Source organism: Balaenoptera borealis, assembly GCF_965194805.1.
Source record: "Balaenoptera borealis genome assembly, chromosome: 6".
Lineage (NCBI taxonomy): Eukaryota > Metazoa > Chordata > Mammalia > Artiodactyla > Balaenopteridae > Balaenoptera > Balaenoptera borealis.
Genome location: NC_138863.1, coordinates 60,987,443 through 61,014,729, shown reverse-complemented (window position 1 = coordinate 61,014,729; position 27,287 = coordinate 60,987,443). Strand labels below are relative to the sequence as shown.

At 34.4% G+C, this 27,287-nt stretch overlaps 2 protein-coding genes across 2 annotated transcripts in view; one reads left to right on the top strand and one right to left on the bottom strand.

The window, feature by feature from the left end:
• SLC25A12 (solute carrier family 25 member 12) overlaps positions 1-27,287 on the bottom strand; it is a 183,455-nt gene that overhangs the window by 125,364 nt on the left and 30,804 nt on the right. The window lies entirely within an intron of this gene.
• The window catches only part of HAT1 (histone acetyltransferase 1), a 47,095-nt gene that overhangs the window by 5,741 nt on the left and 14,067 nt on the right, over positions 1-27,287 (top strand). The window contains 6 exon segments of the mRNA XM_082395416.1: positions 10,402-10,477; positions 14,247-14,367; positions 23,650-23,829; positions 24,104-24,225; positions 24,726-24,830; positions 25,157-25,263. Of these exon segments, the coding sequence (XP_082251542.1) occupies positions 10,402-10,477; positions 14,247-14,367; positions 23,650-23,829; positions 24,104-24,225; positions 24,726-24,830; positions 25,157-25,263 (711 nt within the window).

Below are 27,287 nucleotides of genomic sequence, written 5' to 3'. Positions count from 1 at the left end.
AAAAGAAATAGCCCAGATATCAATCAGCTGGTTAGAGGTTAAACAAAGTGTAGTATATCCGTGTGATGGAATACTATTTGACAATAAAAAGGAATGAAGGTCTGATACATGCTACAACATGGATGAACCTCAAAGACATTCTAAAGTGAAAGAAACCAGACAGCCCCCCCGCCGCCCACATACCATATGATTCCATTTGTATGAATGTTCAGAAAAGGCAAGTCCACGAGACAGAAAGATTAGTGGTTGCCTGGTTCCAAGGGTGGGAACAGAGAATGACTACACATAAGCATGAGATTTGTTTTGGGGGTGATGGCAGTGTTTTAAAATTAGATTGTGGTAGTGGTTGCAGAATTCTAAATTTACTAAATATCATGAATTATACACTTAAAGCAATTGAGTTTATGGGATGTAAATTATAACTCAATAAAGCTATTTAAAAAATAATTATAAACTCATGAATTCCGGTTCCATCACTTTCCATTCCTTACGTTTCTCATCTTTAAAATGGAGTTAATATCACTTACTGTATAGTGGTTGTAAAGATTAAATATGAGGTTAAATACAAGTAAAGTGCTTAAACAATTTGATTTAGAAATTCACAATAAATGTTAGCTATTATTATTTAAAACAGCACAAACATAACAGAAATACAAAGAAAGTGACAGATAATGGTGCCCTGACGCCTCACTAAAAAGGTAATACTGGTCTAAGTTTTTTTTTCTTGTACATACATTAATTTTCTAAAACCAGGATCCTGTTGTAAGGCTGTTTTGTTATTTAGCTTAATAGTATCTTGAATATCATTCCTTGTAACTATATAGATCTACCTCATTCTTTTAAATTATGTAATATAGTATGACTGTATCGTAAGTATTCTCTGTTGGGAGATGCCCTTCTCCTCTTTTGCTATTAAAAGTAATTCTCCAGTAAATATCCTTTCATATGTATGTACCCACTTGTGTGAGTGATCTGTAGAGTGTGTGGCTAGAAATTGAAATGCTGGATCAGAGTTTTTCAGCTTCAGCACTATTGACATTTTGGGTTAGATAATTCTTTGTTATTCTGTACTTTGTAGGATGTTTAGCAGCATTCCTTGTCTATTCACTAGATGCCAGTAACATTCTCCTTCAGTTGTGACAATCAAAAATGTCTTCTGACGTTGTCACATCTCCTGAGGGTTGTGTGTAAAATTGTCTCTGTTTAAGAACCACTGTGCTAGGTCAAAGGGTTACAAACATATTCTACTTTAGTAGCCGTTGCTAAATTGCCTTCCAAAAAAGTACCTGTGCTTACACCAGAATTTGAGATTGCCTTTTTACCTATACCCTGGTCAGTGTTGCATATTATCATTAAAAAAAACAAAGCAGAACACCCTGCCCCTGTGATGGGTGAAAAATAGCTTCTTGTTTTAATTTGCAATTGTAGTGAAAAACACGTAACTTAAAATTTACTATTTTTTACCATTTTTAAGTGTACAGTTCTGTATTGTTTAGCATTTATACTCACATTGTTGTGCAACTGATCTCCAGAACCTTCTCATCTTGCAAAATTGAAACTCTGTATCCCTATTTTCCCCCTCCTGCTAGCCCCTTGCTAACACCTTTTTACATTCTGTTTCTAGAATTTGACTACTTTAGATACCTCATATAAGTGGAAGCATGCAGTATTTGTATTCTTGTGACTGGCTTATTTCACTTAGCATAATATCCTCAAGATTCATCCATGTAGCACGTGGCAGGAATTCCTTCCTTTTAAGGCTGAATAATATTCCGTTACATGTATATACCACATTTTGTTTATCCGTTCATCCGTTGATGGACGCTTGAGTTGCTTCCACCTCTTGGCTATTGCGAATAATGCTGCTGTGAATAGGGGTGTGCAAATATCTCTTCGAGATCCTGCTTCAAATTCTTTTGGATATATACCCAGAGGTGGGATTGCTGGATCATATTGTAATTTTAGTTTTAATTCTTTGAGGAACCTCCATACTGTTTTCCATAGTGGTTGCTGCTCCATTTTACATTCCCACCAACAGTGCAGAAAAATTCCAATTTCTCCACATCCTTGCCAACACATTATTTTCTGAGGTTTTTTTTCCCCACTGTTTTTGACCATTTTTTGATTTGATAATTAAAATTGATTTTTAATCCTAAGAGAAGTATATCCTTTATATTCTAAAAGAATCAGCCCTTCTTTGGTCATATGTTGCAAGTACTTTTTTCCCCTGTTTTGACTTTTGGTGAGTTTGTTATGTAGAAGTTAAAATTTTTTATCTAAGGAAATTTCTTTTTCTTTTATGAGTTTTCACTGTGTCTTATAAGAAGGTCCTTCCTGCTCTAAGATTATGAAAAGATTTATCTATTGTTTCTTTTAATAATTTGTTGATTTTTTTCTTTTTTTAAATTGAAACCTTTGAATCTTTATCTTGATTAGGCATAGAGTAGGAATCCAGCTTTATAATTTACCAGATGGTTTAGTCAATTATCTAGCTGCTGATTTGTTGTCTTCAACAATTAAAATTTCTTTTTTAATCATACTAAAGTATTATATATATTCTTGGGTTTATTTTGGGGCCTTTTTTTTTTCCCTGAGCCATTAGTGTACTGTTACAATAAATGTTGTGATTAGTATATGGTGTGACTAGGTCCCACTCATTTCTTTAAGAGTTTTCCTAAGTTTTCTCTAATGTCTTCTTCTAGAGGGACATTTTATCAAGTTCCAAAGAGATCTTTGGTTGATTTCTTTAAAATTGAGATCCTATTAAAATTTAAGTTTAATATGGGGAGAATCAACATCTTTACATTGCTGAATCTTCCTTTCTAATAGCAAGAATGTCTTTCTATTTATTCAGGTCTTTTTTTATGTCTAGCTGTGGAGTTTTAAATTTTATGTACAGATGATAAACATTTCTTAAGTTTATTCCAAGGTATTTCATCTATTTTACTGCTATTATAAATGGGATCTCCTCATCCATTATATTTTCTATCTTTATTGTGTATGGGAGAACTATGGAAAATAATTTTTAATATATATCTTTTTCCCACATCAAAATCTAGTTTACATAAATTTTATACATATTTGACAGAACTAAAATTGACTGGGTTATTTGGTCAGTCTAATCCCTTACAGTCAGCAGCAATAATTTGCTTCCCTCAAACCAACCTTTCTTCCTATCTCCCTCTTTCCCTTCCCCTTCTACTTTCTCTGGAGAAATGTTTATTGAAACCTACCATGTGACAGGCATTGTACTAGACACATGGGATAACTTTAACTCTTGACTGCATACCAATAATTCCACTAAGGTTTATCCCAAGATTCTTCTCCCATAGCAAGCTATTTTCACTTTGTGTGTGAGGGATTGATAGGCACACTTTTCCCACATGGGTCCAGTGCTCCAGGGTTACTGTAGAAAGAGTGAATCTTTTTTTCTATATGTCATTTTAATTATGTTTAGGTATACAATTAGGTGGCATTAACTACCTTCACAGTGTTGTGCAGCCATCACCACTATCTGTTTCCAAAACTTTTTTATCACCCCAAACAGAAACTCTGTATATCTGTTAAGCAGTAATTCCCCGTTCACCTTTCCCTCCAGCCCCTGGTAACCTCTAATCTACTTTCTATCTCTATAAATTTACCTATTTTAGGTATTTTTTTAAGTGGGATATTTGTCCTTTTGTGTCTGGCTTATTTTACTTAGCATAATATTTTCAACTTACTTAGCAAATGTTTCATGTTGTAACATATATCAGAACTTCATTCCTGTTAATGGCTGAATAATATTCTGTTGTATACCACACTTTGTTTATTCATTCATCTGTTGATGGACACTTGGGTTGTTTCCACCTTTTGGCAATTGTGAATAATGCTGCCGTGAACATCGAGATATAGTTGTCTGTTGTCCTTGTTTTCAGTTCTTTTGCCATATAGCTAGGAACAGAATTGCTGGGTCCTATGATAATTCTATGTTTAGCTTTTTGAGGAATTGCCAAATTATATTCCATAGTGGCTATACCATTTTACATTCCCACCAGCAATGTATGAGTTTCACTTTTTCCACATCCTTGTCAGCACTTCTTATTTTTTTATATATAGCCATCCTAGTAGGTGTGTAATGACATCTTACTGCAGTTTTAATTTGCATTTCCCTAATAACTGAAGACATTGAGCATATTTTCATGTGCTTATTGGCTGCTTGTGTATCTTCTTTGTAGAAGTATCTGTTCAGATCCTTTGCATATTTTTTAATTGAGTTGTTTGTCTTTAATATATTTTGTTGTCGTTGTTCTTTTAATATATTTTAGAAACAGATAATCTTACTGGATTCTTCTACTGTTTTGGAGAGTGGTTTCAGTTGATTTTCTTTGTTTTTCTCAAGCATGCAATCGTAGCATCTGAACATTTTAGTAAATTCACTTTCTTTTCTATATATACCTCTTACTTTTTTCAATTTGCATTGGCTAGCACATTCAGAACAGTGTTAAAAAATGATAGCCGTCATTCCTCTTCCTTAAATTAATGACGATGGTTCGTTATTTCTCCACTAAACTTGATCCTGGCTTATTACATTGGAGAGTATTTTTCAGTTTGCCAAGAGTTTTTATTCAAACATGCATATTAGAGTTTACTGAGTGCCATTTTGGTTTCCCTGGAAATAATTTTGATTATATTATCTTATATACAATGTAAAACATAACATTTAAATAATTTTATTTTTTAATCTTTAGATTTTGAACCATCCTTGCATTTCAATACCTCGAGATATTTTGTTTTGATGAAGACTATTTTATATTATCTTTAAATATTTTTACTTTATTGTTTATAGATGAGCTTGGTCTGTGTTTTTCTCCTCTTTGCTTTCTTTTTAGGGGAGGTGAAGGTCAGCTTTTGTACTCTTTGTAACTATTTCTCATGGCCTTCCCACTTTACCATTCCTACTCTCAACAGTTTTAAAGCATTAGGTATACTTGTTCCTTAAAGGCTTGAAAGAATTCACCTTAATCATTTTGAAGAGGTTGTCCTCTTAGGCCATTTAATGCTTTTTTTGCCTTAATACAATTTAGATTGCATTTTCAGGTTTTGTGGTTTACATGCTACATTTTTTTGTCCTTCCATTTACTTTTAACCTGTCATTCCTTTTAGGCATCTCGTTTATAGAGAACATATTGGATTTGATTTGTAAAATTTCTTTTAATCTAGCCAGTTTATCTCCATTACATTTATTGTTTGTTGCTTTTGTCATCTTTTTTCTGTTGCTTCCTTACACTTTCTCATTCCTCTTTTCCTATGTAATGTGTGTTTTGTTTTCCCTTATCCCTTACTCTCCAGTATGCTCTTTTAAATTCTACTAAAAAGCCCTATGACCAATTACAAAAATACAGTGTATTGTTAGTTCTACTGAGATGATCTTTGTTTTAAGTTTACTACCATTTAGCAAATACTTATTTAGGTGTACTATGTGACAGGCACTTATCTCGGCACTAGAGATAGAGCAGTATACAAACAGTCCCTCTTTTCATTGAACTTACATTCTTGTTATGAGAAACAGACATGTTAAATACATGACACATTGTGATATGTGTTATGGAGAAAATAGAGAGTGATCAGGTCTTACAACTAAGGTGACATTTGAGTAGATGCTAAGTAAAGTGAATCTGTGAATCATGTAGATATCTCAAGGATATCTCAAGGAGTGTTCCAGGCTGTCTCTTTTGTCTCCTTCAGACTGGAACAGTTGTCAGTCTTTTCTTGACTTTCCTGACCTTAACACTTTGAAGATTACAGGCCAGTTATTATGTGGAATGTCCCTCAATTTGGGTTTGGCACATGTTTGCTTACCGTTTATTTCAGATTGTACATCTTTGGTAGGACTATCACAGAAGTGATGTGCAGATCTCATTGCATCCTATTAGTTTTTCATTAAACTTTCAATTCTTTCATTTATTTCCTATTTTATTTAATGAATTATAACCTGTTACTATCATTTATTTTGGTGGTCAATTTGTCCCTGACTTGACCAGTGGGAGGCCAGATCAAGTTGGCTTCTGTGTCTTTTTTACATGTCCTCTTTATTATTTGATTACTTTGTTTTTTAATTACTTTCTGGAACAAGATGTTCTAGGCTCATGTGTTATTTCTGCCATAGCTCTGGAATTTAGTATACTCAGGAAAATATATGTTGGCCAAAGCACTTAAGATTTCAGTTATTTAAAGAACACAGGGTTATGAATAAACTTATAGTCTAGAGTACAACTAGATACAATGGGGAATATGTGGCATCTCTGAAGCTGCTTGAGAGCTAGAACCCATTATATCTGCAATATGAGCAACTGTCAGTGGGTTGTACATATGTTAAATGCCTAAGTATTTAATTAAACTTTAAAAATTGATTAACATGCATTGGTGATTTCTTAATTTTGTTTTTGGCTAATAAGACATATGTGGAATGTATCTTCTTTTATGCTTCTTTGTCCCTCCAAAAATTACAGAAGTGATTCTGAGAACTAGGAAATATAGGAACTATATATATAGGAGTAGAAACAATAGGATGTATATTCAAAAAGAAAATTCATTGCAGGTCCTATGTTGGCAATAAGGTGCCATTTAGTATTCCAGGCCCAGATCTTCCATTTTTCTCCACAGATGTGAGTGACATAATTTTTCTTGGAAAGAAAATTTTTAGTGCTTATTTTAAATTACTTCAGTTTTTATATTGTCTGTTTCTCTATTGGAATAATGCATATTTTGCAGAAATTTTGAACAGTGCTGAAGAATATAAGAAATTAAAATTAAACCTGTAATTCTGTCACCCAGAATAACTACTTCAGTATTGTAATTTGGGATATTTCTTTCTAGTTTTTAAAATTATATTATATATTCACTTATATTATTTCTCTTTTATAAAATTCAGGTCACAGTGTCATGTTCTGTTCACTTAACTGTAGGTACATTGTGAACATTTTTCTCTGTCACCAAATATCTCAGTAACATGATGTTTAATGATTATATAAACCATTTCACATTTATATAATTTATTTAATCATTCTCCTATTGCTTGATATTTGGTTTGCTTGCTTACTCTCTTGCTTTAGTGACATAACAGCATTTCGTATGTGTTCTCATGTACATATATATGTCAGATTGAGTCAACCTTAAACTCACTTTTACCAACTTTGTAACCTTGAGCAAATTATTCTTTTTTGCATTATTCATCTGTAAAATGGAAGTAGTAATGTTACCTACCTTGTATAGCTCTTGCAAGGATTAACTACAATAATGTTTATAAAATCCTTAACAAATTGCCTGGCACACAGTAAATGTTCAAGTGACAACTAATAATATTATTAATAACATATTATTATTTTGTGTGTGACTCCTCCTTAATTGTATATCCAATAACAATGTATTTCACACAAAAACTTGTGCACATATGTTCATAGCAGCATTATTCAAATAGTCCCAAATGTTCGTTCACTGATGAGTGTATAAACAAAATACGGCATCCCCGTACAGTAGAATAATATTCAGCCATGAGAAGGGAATGAGCTACTAGTACATGCTACAACATGGATGAACCTTGAGAACATATTAAGTGAAAGCAGCCAGACACAAAAGCCCTCATATTTTATGATTCTGTTTATTTGATATGCCCAGAGTAGGCAGATTTAGAGATCTGGTTTCATTCCTTTCATAGTAATTACTACATTTATATAAGTGTTGAGGGTTTCTAAAATGAGAATAGAAAACTCACATTTGTCCCGTCTATTAAAAGGACTAACCTCCATTCTTTGTGCCCCTAGCACCAATTGTTGGTTCCTTTTGTCTAAGACCCAGGACTTTTTACCTTAAAAACCCTCTTTTGAGGAGATTACTTTCATTCTAATCTCCATCAAGTTTAACCCATGGTATTTTCTCAATGTGTAATCCCAGGAACTTATAGGCAACTTTTTAGAAATCTGCCCAGTGTGGTTAAAGGTCGTACGGTAAACAAGTTTTCATATTTCAAGTTTCACGATAAGGACTGGTATAAAAACTTCACTTATTGGATAGTAAAAGAATCCTTTATTAACTACATAGCACTGGTTTTAAAGAGTTTCTCTTGGATTCTTATATTTAAAATCTAATCAAATCTGCTCAAGTCAATAAATATTTAAGTATATATTTGCCTTAAGCTATTTGAGTTTTACTTCATTTTAACTAAAAGATTCATCACTTTACTTTTTCTTTTAGTTCCTATCTTCTGTGGACTAAATTCCATGCTAAAATAGTAAAACTTCACTAATTTGGATGACAGGAGTGGGTACTGGAAGAAGGCCAATCCAAATTATAGAAATAGTTATCATAAGTAACCTTACGACACTTTTCCTATTCATTACTTGTCTTTTTCTCTATCCATGTCTCTTTACCCATCATTACCAAAGTGCTATATATGTTAGAAGCAGTAGCTTGAAATTAATTTTTAATAATTTCTAGAGACTTCCAGACATTTTAAAGTATTAGAGATGCAATAGTTGGGAACTTTTAGGTTAATGAATCTAGACATATTGGACTACTTTATTTTTTTATTATGAAATATTACAGACATGCAAAAAATATAAGCAACTAATGAATATCTGTGATTCCATCACTCAGCTTTTTCAAATCTTAGCATTTTGCTGTATTTGCCCAGGCCTTTTTTTTCTTTCAATTTTCATTACGAAAATTTGCAAACACAGAAAAATTGAGGGAATAGGATTGTACCTGTATATCCTACACCTAGATTTAACAATTAACATTTTCCATATATGTTTTAATGTGTGTGTATTTTTGCTGAATTATTTGAAAGTAGCTTTCTGAACATCATGCATTTGCTCATAGCACATGTCCTAATATATGAATATGCACATATATAACCACAATACAATTATCACACCTAAGAAAATTAGTGGTAATTCTTTGGTATCATGAAATTTTCTGGTTTCCCTGGTTGTTCTGGAAAGTCTTCAGTGGCTTAAAAAAAAAAAAAGATTTAAACCAGAATCCACTCAAGAATCAGGCATTGTGTTGGGTGTTTCTTTAATCTCTTTTAATCCAGAACAGTCCCTCCTACCCATGGAACTTTTCCCTCCCTATGCCATTGATTTATTTGGAAGAGTAAAGTCATTACATAGAATTATTAAACAAATCTGCATTCTGGATTTGTCTATTTCCTTTTGCTGGTATTTAATTTGTTCCCCTACTTCTGTATTGTAAATTGGAGTATATAAAGCTGGATTAGAGCTAGGATAAAATTTTTCAGTAAGAAAACTTCATAGGTGATACTGTATGCATTATGTTGCATTGAATCAAGAGGCACATATTGTTGGTCTGTCCCACAATGAGTGATTCTAAGTTTGAGATCACTTGGAAAGATGGTGGCCACCAGATCTCTACAGTGAAAAAGATTGTCTTTCCTTTTGTAAATCAGTAAGCTGCTAGATGATAACTTTGGCACCCTGTGAATGACCTGCTCTATGAGGACAGTGTTAGAAACTTTTCATCTGCAGTTATCTTTTAATTCTTCAATTGCTTAAGGGTTTTTTTTTTTTTTTGGTAGTTTTTCTTCATAAGATAAATTATATTGGGGAAAAGTCCAGTAATATCAGTACTCGTAATAAATGCAAATAAAAATAACAGGATACCCATTTCCATCTTAGACTGGTAGAAATTAAAGTTGAGGGTACAGAGTATTCTCAGGGATATGGGAGAAACAAAGGAGTTTAAGTAGCTGCTGGTGTGTATTTATGGTATTTTAAAGGGCACTTAAGCAGTATTTGCAAAAATATTTCAGTACTTTTTTCAGCACTTGTACTGCCAGGAATTTACCCTATGTATACTTGTAAAAGTATAGCACGGTTAAGGATGTCATTGCAGCGTTACTTTTAATAGCAAAAAAGAAAAGGAAAAAAACTAGGAACAACATAAACATCATCATCTTGCAGTCATAAAGAATGATGTGATGCTATGAGCTTCCTCAAACTCAGATTATTCTTGTTCTCAGAATGTTTCCTGTAGCACTTTTTGTTTCCTTTGTACTGTAGCTTTTCTCATCTCAAAGTGCTTTTGTGGTTTTGTTTTCTTTTACTCTTTGCATTGTGTATAAACATACCAGAAAAGTAAAAATTATATCAGATGCCTCTGTCATGCCTAGTTTTCTAATTCTTAGAATCAGTACGGTTTTGACGCTGAAGCACTCAAAGTAATATTCTGATTGTCATTGTTTTTCTCATGAGAATCCAGTGTAAATCACATAATGGAAAAGTGACATTTTAAGTAAGAAAAATGTTGACTGTATCCTAGTTATACTGAAATTCTCAAACTGGAAATACCTGTCATCTTTAATATTGTTAATATCTCTATATTTTTTATTCTTTTAAACAGTTCGTTTTCCTGAAGATCTTGAGAATGACATTAGAACTTTCTTTCCTGAATATACCCATCAACTCTTTGGGGATGAGTAAGTAACTTAGTAAGATATTTGTCAAATTAGTATGGCAAAAACATTTTTTTTTTTAATTTAGAAATGAGAATTTATTTTCTTTACTGTTATTTTTCATGTAATTTATTTTAAAATATATATTAGAATGGCATTTTTTACATTGAGACACCAATCTACTATATAATACCTATCATTTAGTGCTATAGGTACATTATCTCATTTAATTCTCATAATCTTAGCAATGGTATTATCATTTGTAACATTAACATTGGTGGGATTGGATAGTTGCCTAAGGCATATGAATGGCTGAAGTTCAGATTTAGTCAGTCTGACTGCAGAGCCCATATTCATAACTACTCCTTTTTTCCTACCATTTTGCTATACTTCTTTTATTTATTTATTTTATTTATTTTTATTTTTTAATTTTATTTATTTATTTATTTATTTATTTTTGGCTGTGTTGGGTCTTCATTTCTGTGCGAGGGCTTTCTCTACTTGCGGCAAGCGGGGGCCACTCTTCATCGCGGTGCGCAGGCCTCTCACTGTCACAGCCCCTCTTTGTTGCGGAGCACAGGCTCCAGACGCGCTGGCTCAGTAGTTGTGGCTCACGGGCCCAGTTGCTCTGTGGCACGTGGGATCCTCCCAGACCAGGGCTCGAACCCGTGTCCCCTGCATTGGCAGGCAGATTCTCAACCACTGTGCCACCAGGGAAGCCCTATACTTCTTTTAGAAAACACTCTCCTAAATCTGGAAAGCTCAGGTTTATTCTGTGACAAGTAAATAAGCAATTAAGAGAAATTTATTTTCAGAAGCAACTTTAAAGATACGTCCTGGGCTATTCAGCACAATTCTTTAATTTCCTATACCTTCATTACATTATTAGAATAGTCCGTCACGTTTTGTTTTTTTAACTTTTGATTTTGAAGAAAATTTCAAATCTACAGTAAGTTGCAAGAATAATATTCTGTATATCCTTTATCTACAGTCATCAGTTGTTAACATTTAGCTATATTTGCTTTAATCATTCTCTTATATAAATATATTGATAGGTTGTTGTTGAACCATTTGAGAGTAGGTTGCAGATATATCTTCTCTTACTCCTAAATTCTTTAGTATGTATTTCCTAAAAACAAGGACAGTAACCATAGTAGAATTATCAAAACTCAGGAAATTTAACATTGATACAGTACTGTTTTCTAAAATATAATCCACATTTCAAACTTTGCCAGTTGATTCCTAGTAATTCTTTTATAACAATTTTCCCCATCCTGGATCCAATCTAGAATCACGTATTGCATTTAGTTGTCATCTCTCTTTAGTCCCTTTAGTCTGAAACAGTTCCTCAGACTTTGTTTTCCATGGCATTGACATTTTTGTAGAGAATAGGCTAGTTTTATAAACCATTTTGGACTCGTTTGATTGTTTCTTCATGATTAAATTCTGATAATGCATATTTCTGTAGTACCACAACAGAAGTTGTATTATGTCCTTCTCAGTGTGTCATATCAGAAAGTCCATGATGTCAGTTTGTCCCATTGTTGGTTAAGCTAACTTGGGTCATTAAGTTTAGAGGTATCTGCCAGGTTTCCCCACTAAAAGGTTAATGGGCTTTTCTTTGTTATTTATATGTAATCTGTGGGGAGATAGTCTGAGAGTGACAATATCCTGTTTCCCATCAAACTTTCGCTCAGTAGTTTTAAAACTGTTAATGATTCCTGTCAGTATTTTACTATGATTGTAAAATGGTGATTTTCTAACTCTACCACACCTTCAGCAGTTATTAGTTTGCATTCTACTATAAAAAACAGCTTCTCTTCTTCCCCTTATGTATTATTTATATCAGAATAGACTCAGGGATTCTTTTTTTTAACTTAATGGATTATAATCTTTTACTGTTATTAATTTGATGCTCAAATTATCCCAGATTCAACAAGTGGCTCTTCTTTCAAACTGGCTTTTGAGTCCTTTTGATATATCGTCATCATTTTGAGGACATGTTACCTTGTGATACAATAAGGTGTCCCACATTCACCTTGTACTTCCTCTGCTAGTTCTGGAGTCGGGCATATTCTCAAGGAACCATGGTTTTTTTAGTAGGAAAGGGTGTTTAGACATAGTTGACATTTAAAATATTCCCTCTTATTGCTATTTTCTCTATGCATTATTTCAACATTTTGGATATATTTATTTAATGTGTTTTTAACTTGACAAGTGTCTCTTCATGGAACAAGATTCTTGAGAATTTCTTATTAATACATCAGATTAGGCATTTTATGTGCTTTTAAGTATTAATAACTGAATTTTATTATATATTGATTTGTGCCAAAATTTGAGCCTTTCATATTTTAAACAGGTTTTATTACACCATAAAAATAAGAATGCTTTCTCTTTGTATCTCTGTCTTTAAGGAGCTTTTTATTTTATTCTCTTCCTCTTACTGCTATTTAAAATCTCTTCCTATGGTAATATCTTAGTGAGTAGGATCTAGTTTCACAGGTACCGCTTCTTAATGGCATTTTGCACACTCACTTTGCATGTCATTAAAAGTGTTGTGCTTGCATACCCCTCCTCTAAGGTAGGCAGATGACAATCACATAATCGTGATAACTCTGTATCTTGGGACCCATGACATTGATCTTGATCCTAGTGTCATTGCCACTCCTTTCTACTACATATAATTTTCAGAGTCCTAGAATGGACACTGCTCATTTTTTGTTTTGGTAGCCTAGACAGAAATCTGGAAATGACACTGCTTCTTTTAAGCACTCTTTCAGTATTCACCTTAAAAAAAAAAAACCTCTATCATACAATTCAGCTTCTTAAAGTGTAAAGTTCCATGGGTTTTAACATATTGAGAGTTGCGCAATCATCACCACTGCCAATTTTGGAACATTTTCATCACTCTCACCAGAATTCCCATTGTGACCAATTAGCAGTTGTTCCCTCTTTCTCCTACCCTCCCTAGCCCTGGATAGTCACTAATCTACTTACTTCCCCCTACCCTCCCTAGCCCTGGGTAGTCACTAATCTACTTTCTGTCTATATAGATTTACCTATTCTGGATTTGTTTTTTGGCCCAGTGTGCAGGATCTCTGCCTACCAGGGATCAAACCCATGCCCTCTGCATTGGGAGCATGGATTCTTAATCACTGGACCACCAGGGAAGTCCTAGAAGACTTTTTTTAAGCTGAAAAAGGGAATAGCAAGGCGTAGATGGGTAGCGGGGAGCAAGGTTGGAAAAAAATAGCAGCAGCTCCAGATCTGCTTTCTGAGTTCATAAGTGGGGTGTGATCAGACAGGTACTATCACTCACCACTTTCAGCAGCTCTGGATGTTGGTGATGGATGCAAGTGGTAAGTTGGAAGCACTGGGCTAAGGCTACGTCTTAGCTGCTTGCCTAGCCAGGAATCAGTTTAACATTACTTGTCTCTGATTTGAAATGCCTCCTAGTAGTATCAACAGTAAGAGCAGCAACAGTAGCTGTAGTATACTTGTACAATGTGCCAGTCAATATTATACACAGTTTACATGTATTAACTTGTTCATTTAACCCATAAAACATCCTTGAGGTAGGTGTTATTATTCTCTCATTTTATAAATGAAGAAAGCGGAGGCACAGTTTCATTACAGGATGCTTTGTTTGTGTGTTTGTTTTTAATAAGTATAGTTTAAAATCTTGAAACTACCCATGAAGTTAAACTTGTTTATATGTAGGGTTAATACTTTGTCATGACTTTGTAAAGATTCATTTTCGGGTCTTAGATTACTGCTGTTTTTCCCCTTTTAGTGAAACTGCTTTTGGTTACAAGGGTCTGAAGATCTTGTTATATTATATTGCTGGTAGCCTGTCAACAATGTTCCGTGTTGAATATGCATCTAAAGTTGATGAGAACTTTGACTGTGTAGAGGTAAGAACAGAAATAAATTTATTTTTAACTGTTTTCCAATTGAGTATAAAACAGTTTATAAGATGTAAAGGTTTGAGGGAAGGGAGAATCTGTTATATAGCAGCTTTAAAACCACATATTTAATATTTAGTTATGGAAATGATTGTCTGCCTGTCATTCCAGTTAACCCTGTGATCATGGTCCTTAGCCTGATCTGTTTCCTGAGTGGACCTTTTCCATAAAAACCTTCACTTGATCAGAGTTGCATTTTATTTACCAACTTTTGTTTTTTTATTTTGGACATTAAAAGTACTTATTTTCCCAAAAGTTAAATAAGATGGAGGGAACTAGCTAAATTTTCTGCATTTACTTCATGTACAATTTTCTTATTAAAATTTCTCTTGCTATATTTCTAATCCCAAATTTCCTAATATATATTCTGTTATGAACATGGATAATTAAGCTGATTACATTATAAAACTATTTGAAGCAAATGAACCAAAAGAGGGTAAAGGCAGAGAGTATGAAGCATATGCATCTGTGGCAGGCTGAATTATGACTCCACCAAAGGCAGCATGACCACAGAAGCCAAGTAATGTGGCCACAAGCCAGAGAACGCTAGTAGCCACCAGGAATTGGAAGAGGCAAGGAACAGATTCTCCTTCAGAGCCTCTGGAGGGAGTGTGGCCCTGATGACACCCTGATTTCAGCTCAGTGATATTGATTTTAGATTTTGCCTCTAGACTGTGAGAGAATATGTTTCTGTTGTTTTAAGCCTCCATGTTTGTGATAATTTAGTACAGCAGCCACAGGAAACTAATACAGATTTTTGTACCAGGAAGTGGGATACTATTGTAACAACTAAAACTGTAGAAATGTCTTTAGAAATGTGTAATAGGTAGAAACTGGAAGAATTTTGAGACACATGATAGAAAAAGCAAATTGCCTTGAACAAACTGTTGGCAGAAATATGGATGTTAAAGGCACCGCTGGTGAGGACTCAGAGCAAAGTTAGGAACATGGGAGAGAAAACTTTTTTATCATCTTAGAGAATACATACTATATCATTATAAAAGAGAATGTTGATAGAAATAGGAATGCCTTCTAGTACTAGTAACAGTCCAGTAAAAGGTGCCTCTGGTGAGGGCCCAGAAGGAAATGAGGAACATGTTATTGGCAACTGGGGGAAAGGAGATCTTTGTTGTATAAAGCCTAGCTGAATTGTGTCCTGCATTAATGTGGAAAGGAGAACTTGTAAGCAATGAACTTGGATACTTAGCTGAGGAGTTTTCCAAACAAAGTATTGAAACTTTGGCCTAGTTTCTTGCTTTTAGTAAAATGTGAGAGGAAAGAGAGAAATTGAGGGAAGAACTGTTAAGCAAAAAAGATCTAGGACTTGATGATTTGGGAGATTCTCAGCCTGTTCTGAAGACACTAAAATTAGAAGATTCATTGTCAGGGAAGTGTGCTGTGGGGAGAAAGCCAAGAGTATGGCTAAGTAATCTTGTTTTGCTGAGGAGATAGGCATGTGACTCACTGTTCTCCTCAGTAATCTCAACAAAGCTAGGAATAGGGATTGAATTCTATGATATGAATTCAGGGAACATCTGTGGAGGACTGTCTTGTCTATTGACATGAACCTTCATGGTATACACAGATTACCCACAAGGTTTTTCGAGAGTGTTATATCAGCAGAAACACGGCCAGTTTGGACTGACAGAATGAAGGAAGGCTAATGGACTTCTAAAATTCTATAGGCAGGAAACAGGCTGATAGCACTATTCAGCTGCAAACATGTGCTACCTTTCAAGAAAAAGGAAGAACAGTTTTGAAGGTGGAGCTTCAGGCTCAGGGGGTGGACCCACAGGCCACAGTATTCCCAGGTCTAATGGAATATGGATTAGATGAGCTGGATTTTGAAATTGTTTGGTACTGGTGACTTATTTCTTCCTACCATTTTCTCCCCTTTTTTTTTTTTTTTTAAATATTTGTGGAAAAGACACTTCTTTTTTTGGCTGCCTTGGGTCTTGGTTGCTGCGTGTGGGCCTTCTCTAGTTGAGGTGAGCGCGGGCTACTCTTCATTGCGGTGCATGGGCTTCTTATTGCGGTGGCTTCTCTTGTTGCGGAGCACGGGCTCTAGGCGCGTGGGCTTCAGTATTTATGGCACGTGGGCTCAGTAGTTGTGGCTCACGGGCTCTAGAGCACAGGCTCAGTAGTTGTGGCTCATGGGCTTAGTTGCTCCACAGGATGTGGGATCCTCCCGAACCAGGGCTCGACCCACGTCCCCTCCATTGGCAGGCGGATTCCCAACCACTGCGCCACCAGGGAAGTCCCCATTTTCTCCCTTTCGGAATGACAGAGTCTGTAACTTTTATCCTATGCTTGTCCTGCCCTTGTGTTTTAGAAGTGATAACTTGTTTTCTAGTTTCACAGGTGGAAAGGAATTTTAATTTTGCTCCATGATGTATCATACCCATGGTCTCACCTATACCTGATTTAGATAACTTAAATGATGAGATTTTGGACTTGAGTTGATCCTGGAAACTTTGGGGGATGTTGGGATGCGGTGAGTGTCTTTGGCATGTTTGGGATGGACGTGAATCTCTGAGAGACCTTCAGAAAATTATGTATTTTATTTTATTTTTTAATAAATATATTTCTTTATTTATTTTTGGCTGCAGTGGGTCTTTATTGCTGTGCACGGGCTTTCTCTAGTTGCGGCAAGCGGGGTCTCCTCTTCGTTGTGGTGCACGGGCTTCTCATTGCGGTGGCTCCTCTTGTTGCGGAGCACAGGCTCAGTAGTTGTGGCGCACGGGCTTAGATGCTCCACGGCATGTGGGATCTTCCCAGATCAGGGCTAGAACCCGTGTCCCCTGCATTGGCAGGCGGATTCTTAAACACTGCGCCACCAGGGAAGCCCCCCAAAATTATATATTTTAGACTTGTTCTGTTCCTGGGCATTCCTATTTAAAGATATTGAAGCCAACTTTATCAAGGCTTTAACTAACTTTAAATTTCTGACTTAAGCCTTTTGCCAACCTTGTGCCCCACCCTTTTATTGTAAAACCTTCTCTCATTACTTGCATTGGTTGATTTGCCCCCTTTTTATTATTTATTTTTTCTTTTTGGTTTTCTTTTATTGTAAAGGACTTGCCCAAAGTCCCACAACTAGTATCAATAAATGATTCGTATTGTACATGGGAGAGAATCACTTAGTCGTACTATGCATAATATATAGTAATACCCTCTTAAAAGATGTGATTATAGAACTGTTTATGACCTGTTCTAAATGGGCCCAGGCGCTTGTGCTTATTAGTTTTTATTTCTGTTTTTTACAATGTGTATTTATTTTTGCCTGCTCCCATACTTTTATGCTATTAGCTCTCAATTTACTGCTGGTGTGAGGGACTTTCCTCTTGCAAACAGTCCCCTTATAAAAATACCATATTAGTAAACTTAATGGAATTGTAACATGAATCGTATATAGCATAAAGAGGTCTAAAATAGTCTCTTATATCTGTTATTCAACTTCAGTGTCAGAAATACTTTGAGCACTTACTTTTTTTTGTTCCCATTTCCCACTCTGTTTGAGATGACTAAGCTTGTCAGATAAATAATATGTAACTGCACTTAATATTTGTTTTATTCAGTGGTTTGTGTCCCTTGGAAATTTTTGAAAATTTGCAGATATAAAAGTGATTCTGAATAATACTGTAGTTGTGGTGATTTGATACTTGAAAAGATTTAATCTTAGATAAACTAGCATTTAACACAGACTTAGTAAAATGGAGCTAAACTAGCATTTAACACAGACTTAGTAAAATGGAGCTTTTTATAATCAAATATTTCTTATTAGACTGTTAAATTTTCAAGCCTGGCTAGATACTCTTTAAAAATGCAGTGGTGGGTTTTTTTCTTGTGTTGTACAAAATTCACTTTTGTTTGAGGGGTTTGCTGGTTTTGGGTTTTTTGTTTTGTTGTTTTTTTTTAAGTTCCGGCTGGTAGTGCTGAATCGATTTCTTCCAAAGGAACTATTGACTTAGTTATTGATGAATCTTTCAAATATTATGTGCAGTGAAAATAGCTATGTATTTGCATTGACTTCTAATTGTTCCATTCTTGAAAACCAGCTTTCTCCATTTAGAAGTACTGTGTTAGGAGTAAGGAATCAATCTTTTATAATGCCTTTTTGTAGGACTATTTATTTGCTTCATGGTCAAAGATCATTTATTTAAATTACACGTTCAAGCAGAGACCTCTTTTTCCCCTTATAAAAAAAGAATGGGTAGCAGATGTGGGAGGAATGGGCTTGCCTCTTCTCAGTTTGCAGTGAGAATGTTCATTTCACAATGCCTTCTGTGTTCTTGATGCCAGGAACCTAGTGGCAAACAAAGCAAAGTCACTGCTCTCATGAAGCTTACCTTCTTGCCAAGAGGAGCAGTCAGTGAACAAATATTAAATAAACAAATTAATATGTATGAAAATACGTTAATGTATGAAGAAACATTTTGCTGGTTTCTGAATGAAGAGGAGACAGCCATGTAATAATTTGAAGGGATCAACATATGCAGAGGCCCTGAATGAGAACATTGTTGGCATTTTTGTTGTCCAGAAAGATCACTGTTGTTAAGTCGTTGTGGTGACGGAGAGAAAGGTAGGAGATGGTTGAAGGGGGTTGGCAAAACTAGGTCATATGGAGTAATAGTAGTTGATAGGTGTTGGAGGTTTTAAGTAGCTGGGGGTTATATGATAGGGTTTATATTTATAAAAGATGATTCTGGCTGCTGTGCAGAGAGCACACTGTAGGGGGCAAGAGTGAAAGAAGGGAGACCAGAATGTTGCAGTGTTATAGGCCACACTGCATTTAGTTGTCTGGTTGAGGATATATCTTTGGAGGTAGAGCCAGTAGCATTTGCTGTTGAATTAAATGTGATTGATGAGGGAAAGAGGAACGAGGAGGATCCCATTGCTTAAGCAGTAGTGGTACTATTCACTGAGATGGGGAAGATGGGAGAAGTAGATTTAAGTGGGAAAAGCCCAAGAGTTTTGTTTTAGATGTATTGTTTTGAGGTTATTATATAATATATCATAATTGAGTTTTGCAGGCTCTACTATGTAGCATTATTTTTGCATATGAAAAATATACCCTTTTAGGTGGTCAGAAGCCACGGCAAATCTGCTTAGAAGTTATTTGCTTGTTAGAATTTTGCCATTATATTAATCTTACATCATCCATTCTTTTTCTTTTACATGCTCTCCAGTGGCACCTGAAATTTTTTAGTTACAATTAAGATGCCTGTAAAACATTTCCACTAGCCATCCTCTTTAAAGACAACATAATTATTTTGAATTTTGCAATACAATAAACTTGATTATTCAGACCCTGATGGTTTGTTCATCTTATGGTTGTCCCTGATCTTTGCCTTTATCAATACCTCCTGCCCTCTCTTGAGGTAATTTCATTGCTTTTTAGTGGAAGGGTGTGTAACTAAGATTGTTCAGTCTTTCTAACTGCTAACATTTTAGGGAAAGTTTTGTTGGAGAAAGTTGAAATACATGGATAAGGTTTGTATTAACTGAATTTCAGTCATCTATTTTATTCTTGTCTCACATTAATATGGATTGAATTTGAGAGTAGATGAGAGCAGATTTTTAAAATTTTCTGGATTCCTTAGGGCTTTTTTAATAGAAAAATCCTGTGTACTTATAAAAATTTAATCTTGAGGAAGTGAAAAAATAACTCTTTGGTAGACTAATAATATTTCAGTATATTCCACTATATTCTTTTTTTGATAAGGGTGTCAGCATTCTTAATGAGTAATTTTTTTATGAAGTATCATAAAAAGCTTTAAAATTATGTATTTAGATTTTTATCTTGGAACTTTGTTGTGAGTTTAGGTTGCAAAACACTAATGCAGTATAAATTAACATAATGTGACCTTTGTTTTTCCAGTAGTTGAAATATTCACGCTTTTTCTCTACTTCTCTAACAATACGGAAATTTCTACAGCTTAAATATTGTCAGAGAATGTAAGATTGAGCACATTATTTAGATATGGAGTGTTTTTGCTTGTTTTTGTAGCATATCTTGAGCAAATTATGTAGATATGGAGGTTTTTTGCTTGTTTTATAGCATATTCTTAGAATTATAGTTAATGTTAAGTCTTCACCACTTTAGCCAAGTAAAGGATAGCATGTACTACTATTTAACATGCCTCTAAAATTGCTATTTCAAAACTAAAGCACCATAGACAAATTTAGACAAATGCTGCTGTTTAAGATAAGACACTAAAGAGGTAATTTGGTTTTCGAATGTGATAAGTACACGTGTACAAGTGTAAACATATTTGTATTATAGCAGACTACCAGTTAGTCTCAGGTACATTGCTTTATGCAGTGATGAAGAATAGTAAAAATTGCTTCATGGAAACATCTCATGTGTAACAAAGTACAGAACATTGGAAATTGAGATGACCATAGTCAGAAAGTATACAATCTAAAATATTTCATCTTGAGTCACCTAAGAGAAGACCTGAATAGAAGAGTTACTTTTATGCTTTCCTTATTAAAAAGATATTGCCAAGGGTTAGGAGAACATTTGTAAGGCATATCCTTATTAAATATGTCAGGTTGTATTCTAGATTCTTGATCTAGTCAGCTTAATTTCTTATCCTTTCTAGAACTGTATTTTTAAATAATTTTAATTAAAGTTTAGAATATTCTTGAAGATAGGGAATTTTTCAGGGATCTTCAGAAACAGAATCTAAAGTTTTAGCCACTAGCATTGGAACTAAAAGGTTTCAGTTAATCTTTAATTCTAAATTCAATTGAAAATGAGTATATGGGGGTTTTCTCTAGTGGTAATTTATTGTCTGGCCAGTAATCCAATATGAAAAATGAATATTTAACTGAACTAAAATATATTTATTCTTTTAGAAAAGAGTACAGATCTGTAAGACATGACAGTTATAGGATTTTTTTTTCTTAAAGCAGAATCCATTTAATAGAGAAATGCAGACATTTTTCCTTTAGTGGTGCAAAGTCCTGAATTCTGGGTTTGAAGAGCTGTTTGGTTTTATGTTATGTATTTTATGTAATACATATACATTTTCTCTAATGTATTATATGTAACAGAGTCCTTGTTTTTAAACTTGGCCTTTTATTCCCCTGTAAAAGTTCTTAATGTGTATACTTGCCCAGAGCAAAATATTTATTTGAAGATATTTATTACAATAAATAGGTATCCTTTGAAGGCTGAAAGTTAAACACTAACTTTCTTTCAACTTTGTTGAGCTCAAATCTTTGGCTGCTTTATCTTCTATCTGAACTGCTACTTGAAACTTAGAGTTTCTGAGAAATCTTTGAAGTACATTTGGTGCCTGATATGTGAAGTTATTTGATCATGCTTTGCAATGCCTTGTTGAGAAGACAGGACATAGGGAAAGTTTTTAAAAGTTAAAATTATATACACTGTACATGCCTTGAAGTGTTTTCTTTTAAAATTGATAGATTGTAAACCTCTTCATTTAAAAGTAGTGTTTCTTGACTTTTTAAAACTTGAATTAATACTACTTTACTTACCCATCGCTACTTTGGATTTTAATTGCCACACAACAGACCTGTTAAACCTATCCCTTATTATTACACTTTCCTCTTGTAATTATTGAAATTGTACAAATTCTGTAAAACATGCTTAAGATGGTCTCTTCACATTAGATAGCAGTATCAAGGAAAAATAATTTATCAAATAGTACTTTAAAAATAAGCAGAAGTGGTCCTGTCAAATGCAGTTTATTTGATCTTGAGGGTGAATGGATTGTAAGGACTGGTGCACATATTAGAAATAAGCTGTTGGGCAAAATGTCAAAGAGCTATATTTTTAAATAATAGCTTTTTTTTATAGCTATAAACAAGTTATATATAAATGTTGGTAGTACCAGAGCATTGAAAATAAAACTTGTTTGTGATCAATTCCATCCTTCGTTCTCTATCCTAAAATGTAACTGAATGATAATAAAGTGCTATTCATCTGCAGGTGCATTGCTTCTGCTTAGTTAAAAGATGGTTGAAAGGACAGGAATTAGTAGCATGTTGTATTAGCCTTTTGTAGTGTATTTTGTCCTAAGCATCTTAATTTCCCTGTTTTGAATGCTAAGTAGCAAGGGTCTTGGTTTAGAACTAATACCCATCATGCATGTAAACGGTATGAAAGAGCTGCTTAGTAAGTTAACACAAAGTGTTCTTGTGTCAGTCCTTGTGGAAATAGATACAATACAAACATTACAGCTGAACTCACGGCAAACTCCATTAAGTAAAAACCTGGCCTCATTGTTCAGGAAAAAGTTTGAATAGAATGCAAGCTCATTTTGTTGAATGTAATGTCAGGCTTTTAGGGACTGTATTGAGGGATAAGGTTTTGTTAAGTTGAGACCAATTCATTAAGTTTTATTGCCTGGTGAGAAGCAGTAATACTTTATTGTAAGACTTCATCAAATATTCATGGTTAAAGAGAAGTAGTAAATGTATTCAATCAAGTGGTCTTTTGGGGTTTTGAAAAGGATTATGAAGTCTGCTCAGCTGATAGTTTAACATTCATTGAGGTTATTTAACAAGGATAATTTTAATCTCTGAGTTTAATTTTGTTGTCCAGGCTTCCCTCTTTTTACTGTCACAAATCCAACTCTATAAAAATTGTGTCACATTATAGGATGAGTGGATAATATATCCATTCATATAATTTATATATTTCCTAAGTGGGTATATTTTTTAAGTTATCTTAATTTTGAGTTTCGTGTACAAGGGAGTTATGACCTACTTGCTCATTGTGAGGTTGCCATTTGTTTGGTCAGACTCTAGCCTCACCTCACTACTGCTGGTGATCCTTTCATGTCTTGGATAATATACTCTCCTTGACACATGTAACATAATAAGCAGCCGTGTAAAATAATAAGCAGCCTTTTGTTTTGGCCAGTTCAAATTGTCTTGAAGGGACATGGTCACCATTTTCTACATGATGTTAGAAATTTCTATAGGATTGCCCTCATTCCTGTAGTTGATTTCAGGCTACCCACCTCCTCTTTTTTATTTCTGTGTTATACTTGTGTTCATCTGACATTTTTGTGGCAGCATCTCGTACACATGAAACTCATCCTTTCCCAGTTCACTGTGTGTTTGCATCTTTAGCTTAACAGTGAATTGAAGTTTTGTGATTTTTGTGGGTTTTGTCCATTTCAGAAAAACTAAGCATATTCAACTAAGTCAAATTTATTAATTTTTTTGTGTCCTTTAATCTCCATTCCTTAGGCAGATGATGTTGAGGGCAAAATTAGACAAATCATTCCACCTGGATTTTGCACAAACACGAATGATTTTCTTTCGTTGCTGGAAAAAGAAGTTGATTTCAAGCCATTTGGAACCTTACTTCATACATACTCTGTTCTCAGTCCAACAGGAGGAGAAAACTTTACCTTTCAGATTTATAAGGTAAAGATAAATCTAAATATTCCCTGGGTGAAAGTACCTCATTTGCCTGAAACCTGTATCCTGTTTTGATGTGTTTTTTTCAGTGATTTATTCTAACTTCAGGAAACAAGTCTTTGTCAGCATTAAAAACAAAGATCTGTTTTGTATGTGTGTCTGTGTACACATCTTAATCTGAGACTTCTAAACACTTTCCCACAGAATAGTTTTGTGTTCTACAGGCTTTCACTTACCTCTGTGATGAGTTTCACCTGACTTTTCCTGGCTTTTTCCCTAGGCTGACATGACATGTAGAGGCTTTCGAGAATATCATGAAAGGCTTCAGACCTTTTTGATGTGGTTTATTGAAACTGCTAGCTTTATTGACGTGGATGATGAAAGATGGCACTACTTTCTAGTGTAAGTACAGTTCTAAAGCAACAGTAGACCTTATTACCTCCACAAAGCCAGCATTTTAATTGTGGCGGCCCAATTATTAGGACAGTATAATGATATTTTTCCCAGGAAAGAAAAACTATTGTTTATGAGGCTTGAGTTTTCCTTCATTATGCTTTGGGAGACCTTGAGAATAGAGTTGAATAAAATGCTGTTGTCCGTTAGGGCCCTGAATGTAGGCTTAAACAGTAAAACGAGCTTTGCCTGTGTTTTCTTTTACTTGCCACCTATTCATCTTTATAATAGGCAAGTGCACTGAAGTGATGTAAAGAGGTCTGATTTATCCAAGTTGCTGCACACCAATTAAGTGAATTGTATATTCAGAACATAGCAGGTGTACCCATTGGGCCCTCACAGAGTAGCTTGCTGACACTGAAAATTCAGTCAGAGAATGGAAAAGAAAATGGACACTGCATGGGAGTGCGACTGTAATTGACCTGCTTGGCTTTCTGTTTTATCTGCAGATTTGAGAAGTATAATAAGGACGGAGCTACACTCTTTGCGACCGTAGGCTACATGACAGTCTATAATTACTATGTGTACCCAGACAAAACCCGGCCACGTGTAAGGTAATTGGCAGTATAACACGTGCCTTGTCTTTTATTTCAGAAGAAGGAACTGCTGAAGTTTCCAATACTTGTTATAATAGTGTTGATTTGTTTTTAAAAAATCACCATTATTCATTGGCTGTGTACTGATTTATTTCATTGTTCCCTTTGAAACAGTGTGGAAGATTAAATGTTTACAGTTTTGAGTAGCTCAATAATTTTTGGAATTCTTGAAGGTGGATTGAAAAAAAGATCACACTAACTTTAAAGTGTTTATATTACTATAGTGACTTGCAATTTGTAAACCGATCATGTTGTGATATTTTAATATAATTTCTTCACTATAGTCAGATGCTGATATTGACTCCATTTCAAGGTCAAGGCCATGGTGCTCAACTTCTTGAAACAGTTCATAGATACTACATTGCATCTCCTTCTGTTCTTGATATTACAGGTATGTAAATTTTGATTTGTTGTTGAAAGAGCCTTTCTAAAAAATCTCTTCTTTACTAATCTTGGTTTTGTCAGAAATAACTATTTTATTTTAAATAGCAGCAGTCTCCTGAGGTCTTTTTGGAACTGTTTAAAGATGGCTTAAGGTTACATTTTAAATCATAAGCCTTTGTGGGATTGGATTGCATCCCTGAGCATGAAGTGCTCATTAATTGAACAAATTGAGGATAATGAACTGAATATATAATGGGAAATCTTAGGCATATATATGTTGCAAGTGTGGTATGACTTATTTGTTCAGTTTATTTGGCAAACAGTTTATAAAGTTGATGTATCTTTTCATCTAACTTTACTGCTCCTGTTAAATGATTTGGAAACTTGGGAGATACAGAAGTGATTACTAAAGTTAGTTTATATCAAAAGTTATAAATTGTTTAAGTGACACCTTCACTAGCTTAGTGACTTGTAAAATTATAGAAACATAATACAAACAATAACACTTCTTTTTAGCTAAGCTCAAAATTGTTTAGCTTCTGTTTACTTACAGAGCTTGGACTTGGTACTACATGAAGGGACTTTTTTGGTGATTTTCATCTAGAGACTTAGAGTTCACATAAGTAGTCTTTGTCTTCTCTAGTGGGTAATGTGCCAGCAGGGGTTGTTTCTGTGCAGCCTCTTAACCACTTTCTTCTGTCTACTCCAACCAATAAAGTCCTTGATACTTAGCACTAATTAGCAGATAAAGAATTTTATTTCTTAAATCTCAGTGAAGAGTCATCAATAATGGTAGCCTTTATTCATTGCAAACTGAAGTCTCTAAAGAGAAAATGCTAAACATGCTAAAGGACTTGTGAATTTGAAAACTGGGTATTGGCCTTTATTTTCAGTGTTAACATTTCTTAGCATTATAAATTACTAAAAATGCCTTATCAGCTGTTCTAAGATATTTCTCCTCAATTTCCATACCCAGTCCTTTAAAAAAAGAAAAGTACAGAATTTTCTACTCTTTGGTTGTTTTAGTTGCCTATAGCTCCATTATTTTGTATATTTTTTAAACTTTTTGGATCTTTATGAGGCTCTGGATTTCCCTTTGCAATCCAGGATATTCTTTATATTGAGATGGCCTTTTGCTTACTTGACATATAGCCAGATATAGTAAAAATTAAAACTTAACCATCAATGGCCTATGTTACAGGATAGATAGGTGTTTGTGGTGTAATTGCCACCCATTTTTTTTTTTAGCACTTTTTTTTTTGGCCGCGCCTCTTGGGTTGCAGGATCTTAGTTCCCCAATCAGGGATTGAACCCGGGCCCCGGCAGTGAGAGAGCCGAGTCCTAACCACTGGATTGCCAGGGAATTCCCTTTTTTTAAGCACTTAAAGTAAAATACTGGAAAACAGTTCTTTATATCATGTGCCATCTTCCTTTTGAGGATGTCGGTATCATAAGATATACAGGGTTTGAACACATATTGGTTGTATGACCTTACATATAGAATTGGTGATTTGTTTCTTCCAGAATTATGAAGAGAGTTGCATTTGGCAATAGAAATTGATCTTGGGCTAGAATATATCTCAGTATTATTAACCTGTTAGTTGTATATTAAGAACTAATTATATCTGTCCTTTAAACGTTCCTTGTAGTACTGGAATATGTTACATGGCTTTTTAGAATGTTATCTGTAAATTTTTTATAATATGAAGTTTTTTTTTTAAATGATAGAAGAGCATTTATGTTGGTAGATGATGTATTTAACTTGGGAAAAAACCCAAGTTTTGATCCCACGTATCACTATAGATTTATATCCAAGCAAATTTCATCTTTTAAATGCATCACTCATCTGTGAAGGATGTCACAGATTAATGGGTGTTACCATTTTACGTTCATTTTCAGGCTGACACCTTCAGTTAAAGTGCTGAAAGATTGAGTGGTGACTTGGCCCCTTATATTAAGCTGCAAACAAAATATTGTTAGTCTATAATGGCTTATTTAAAGCTAAGTGGAAATTTTTTTTGCACAATTTTT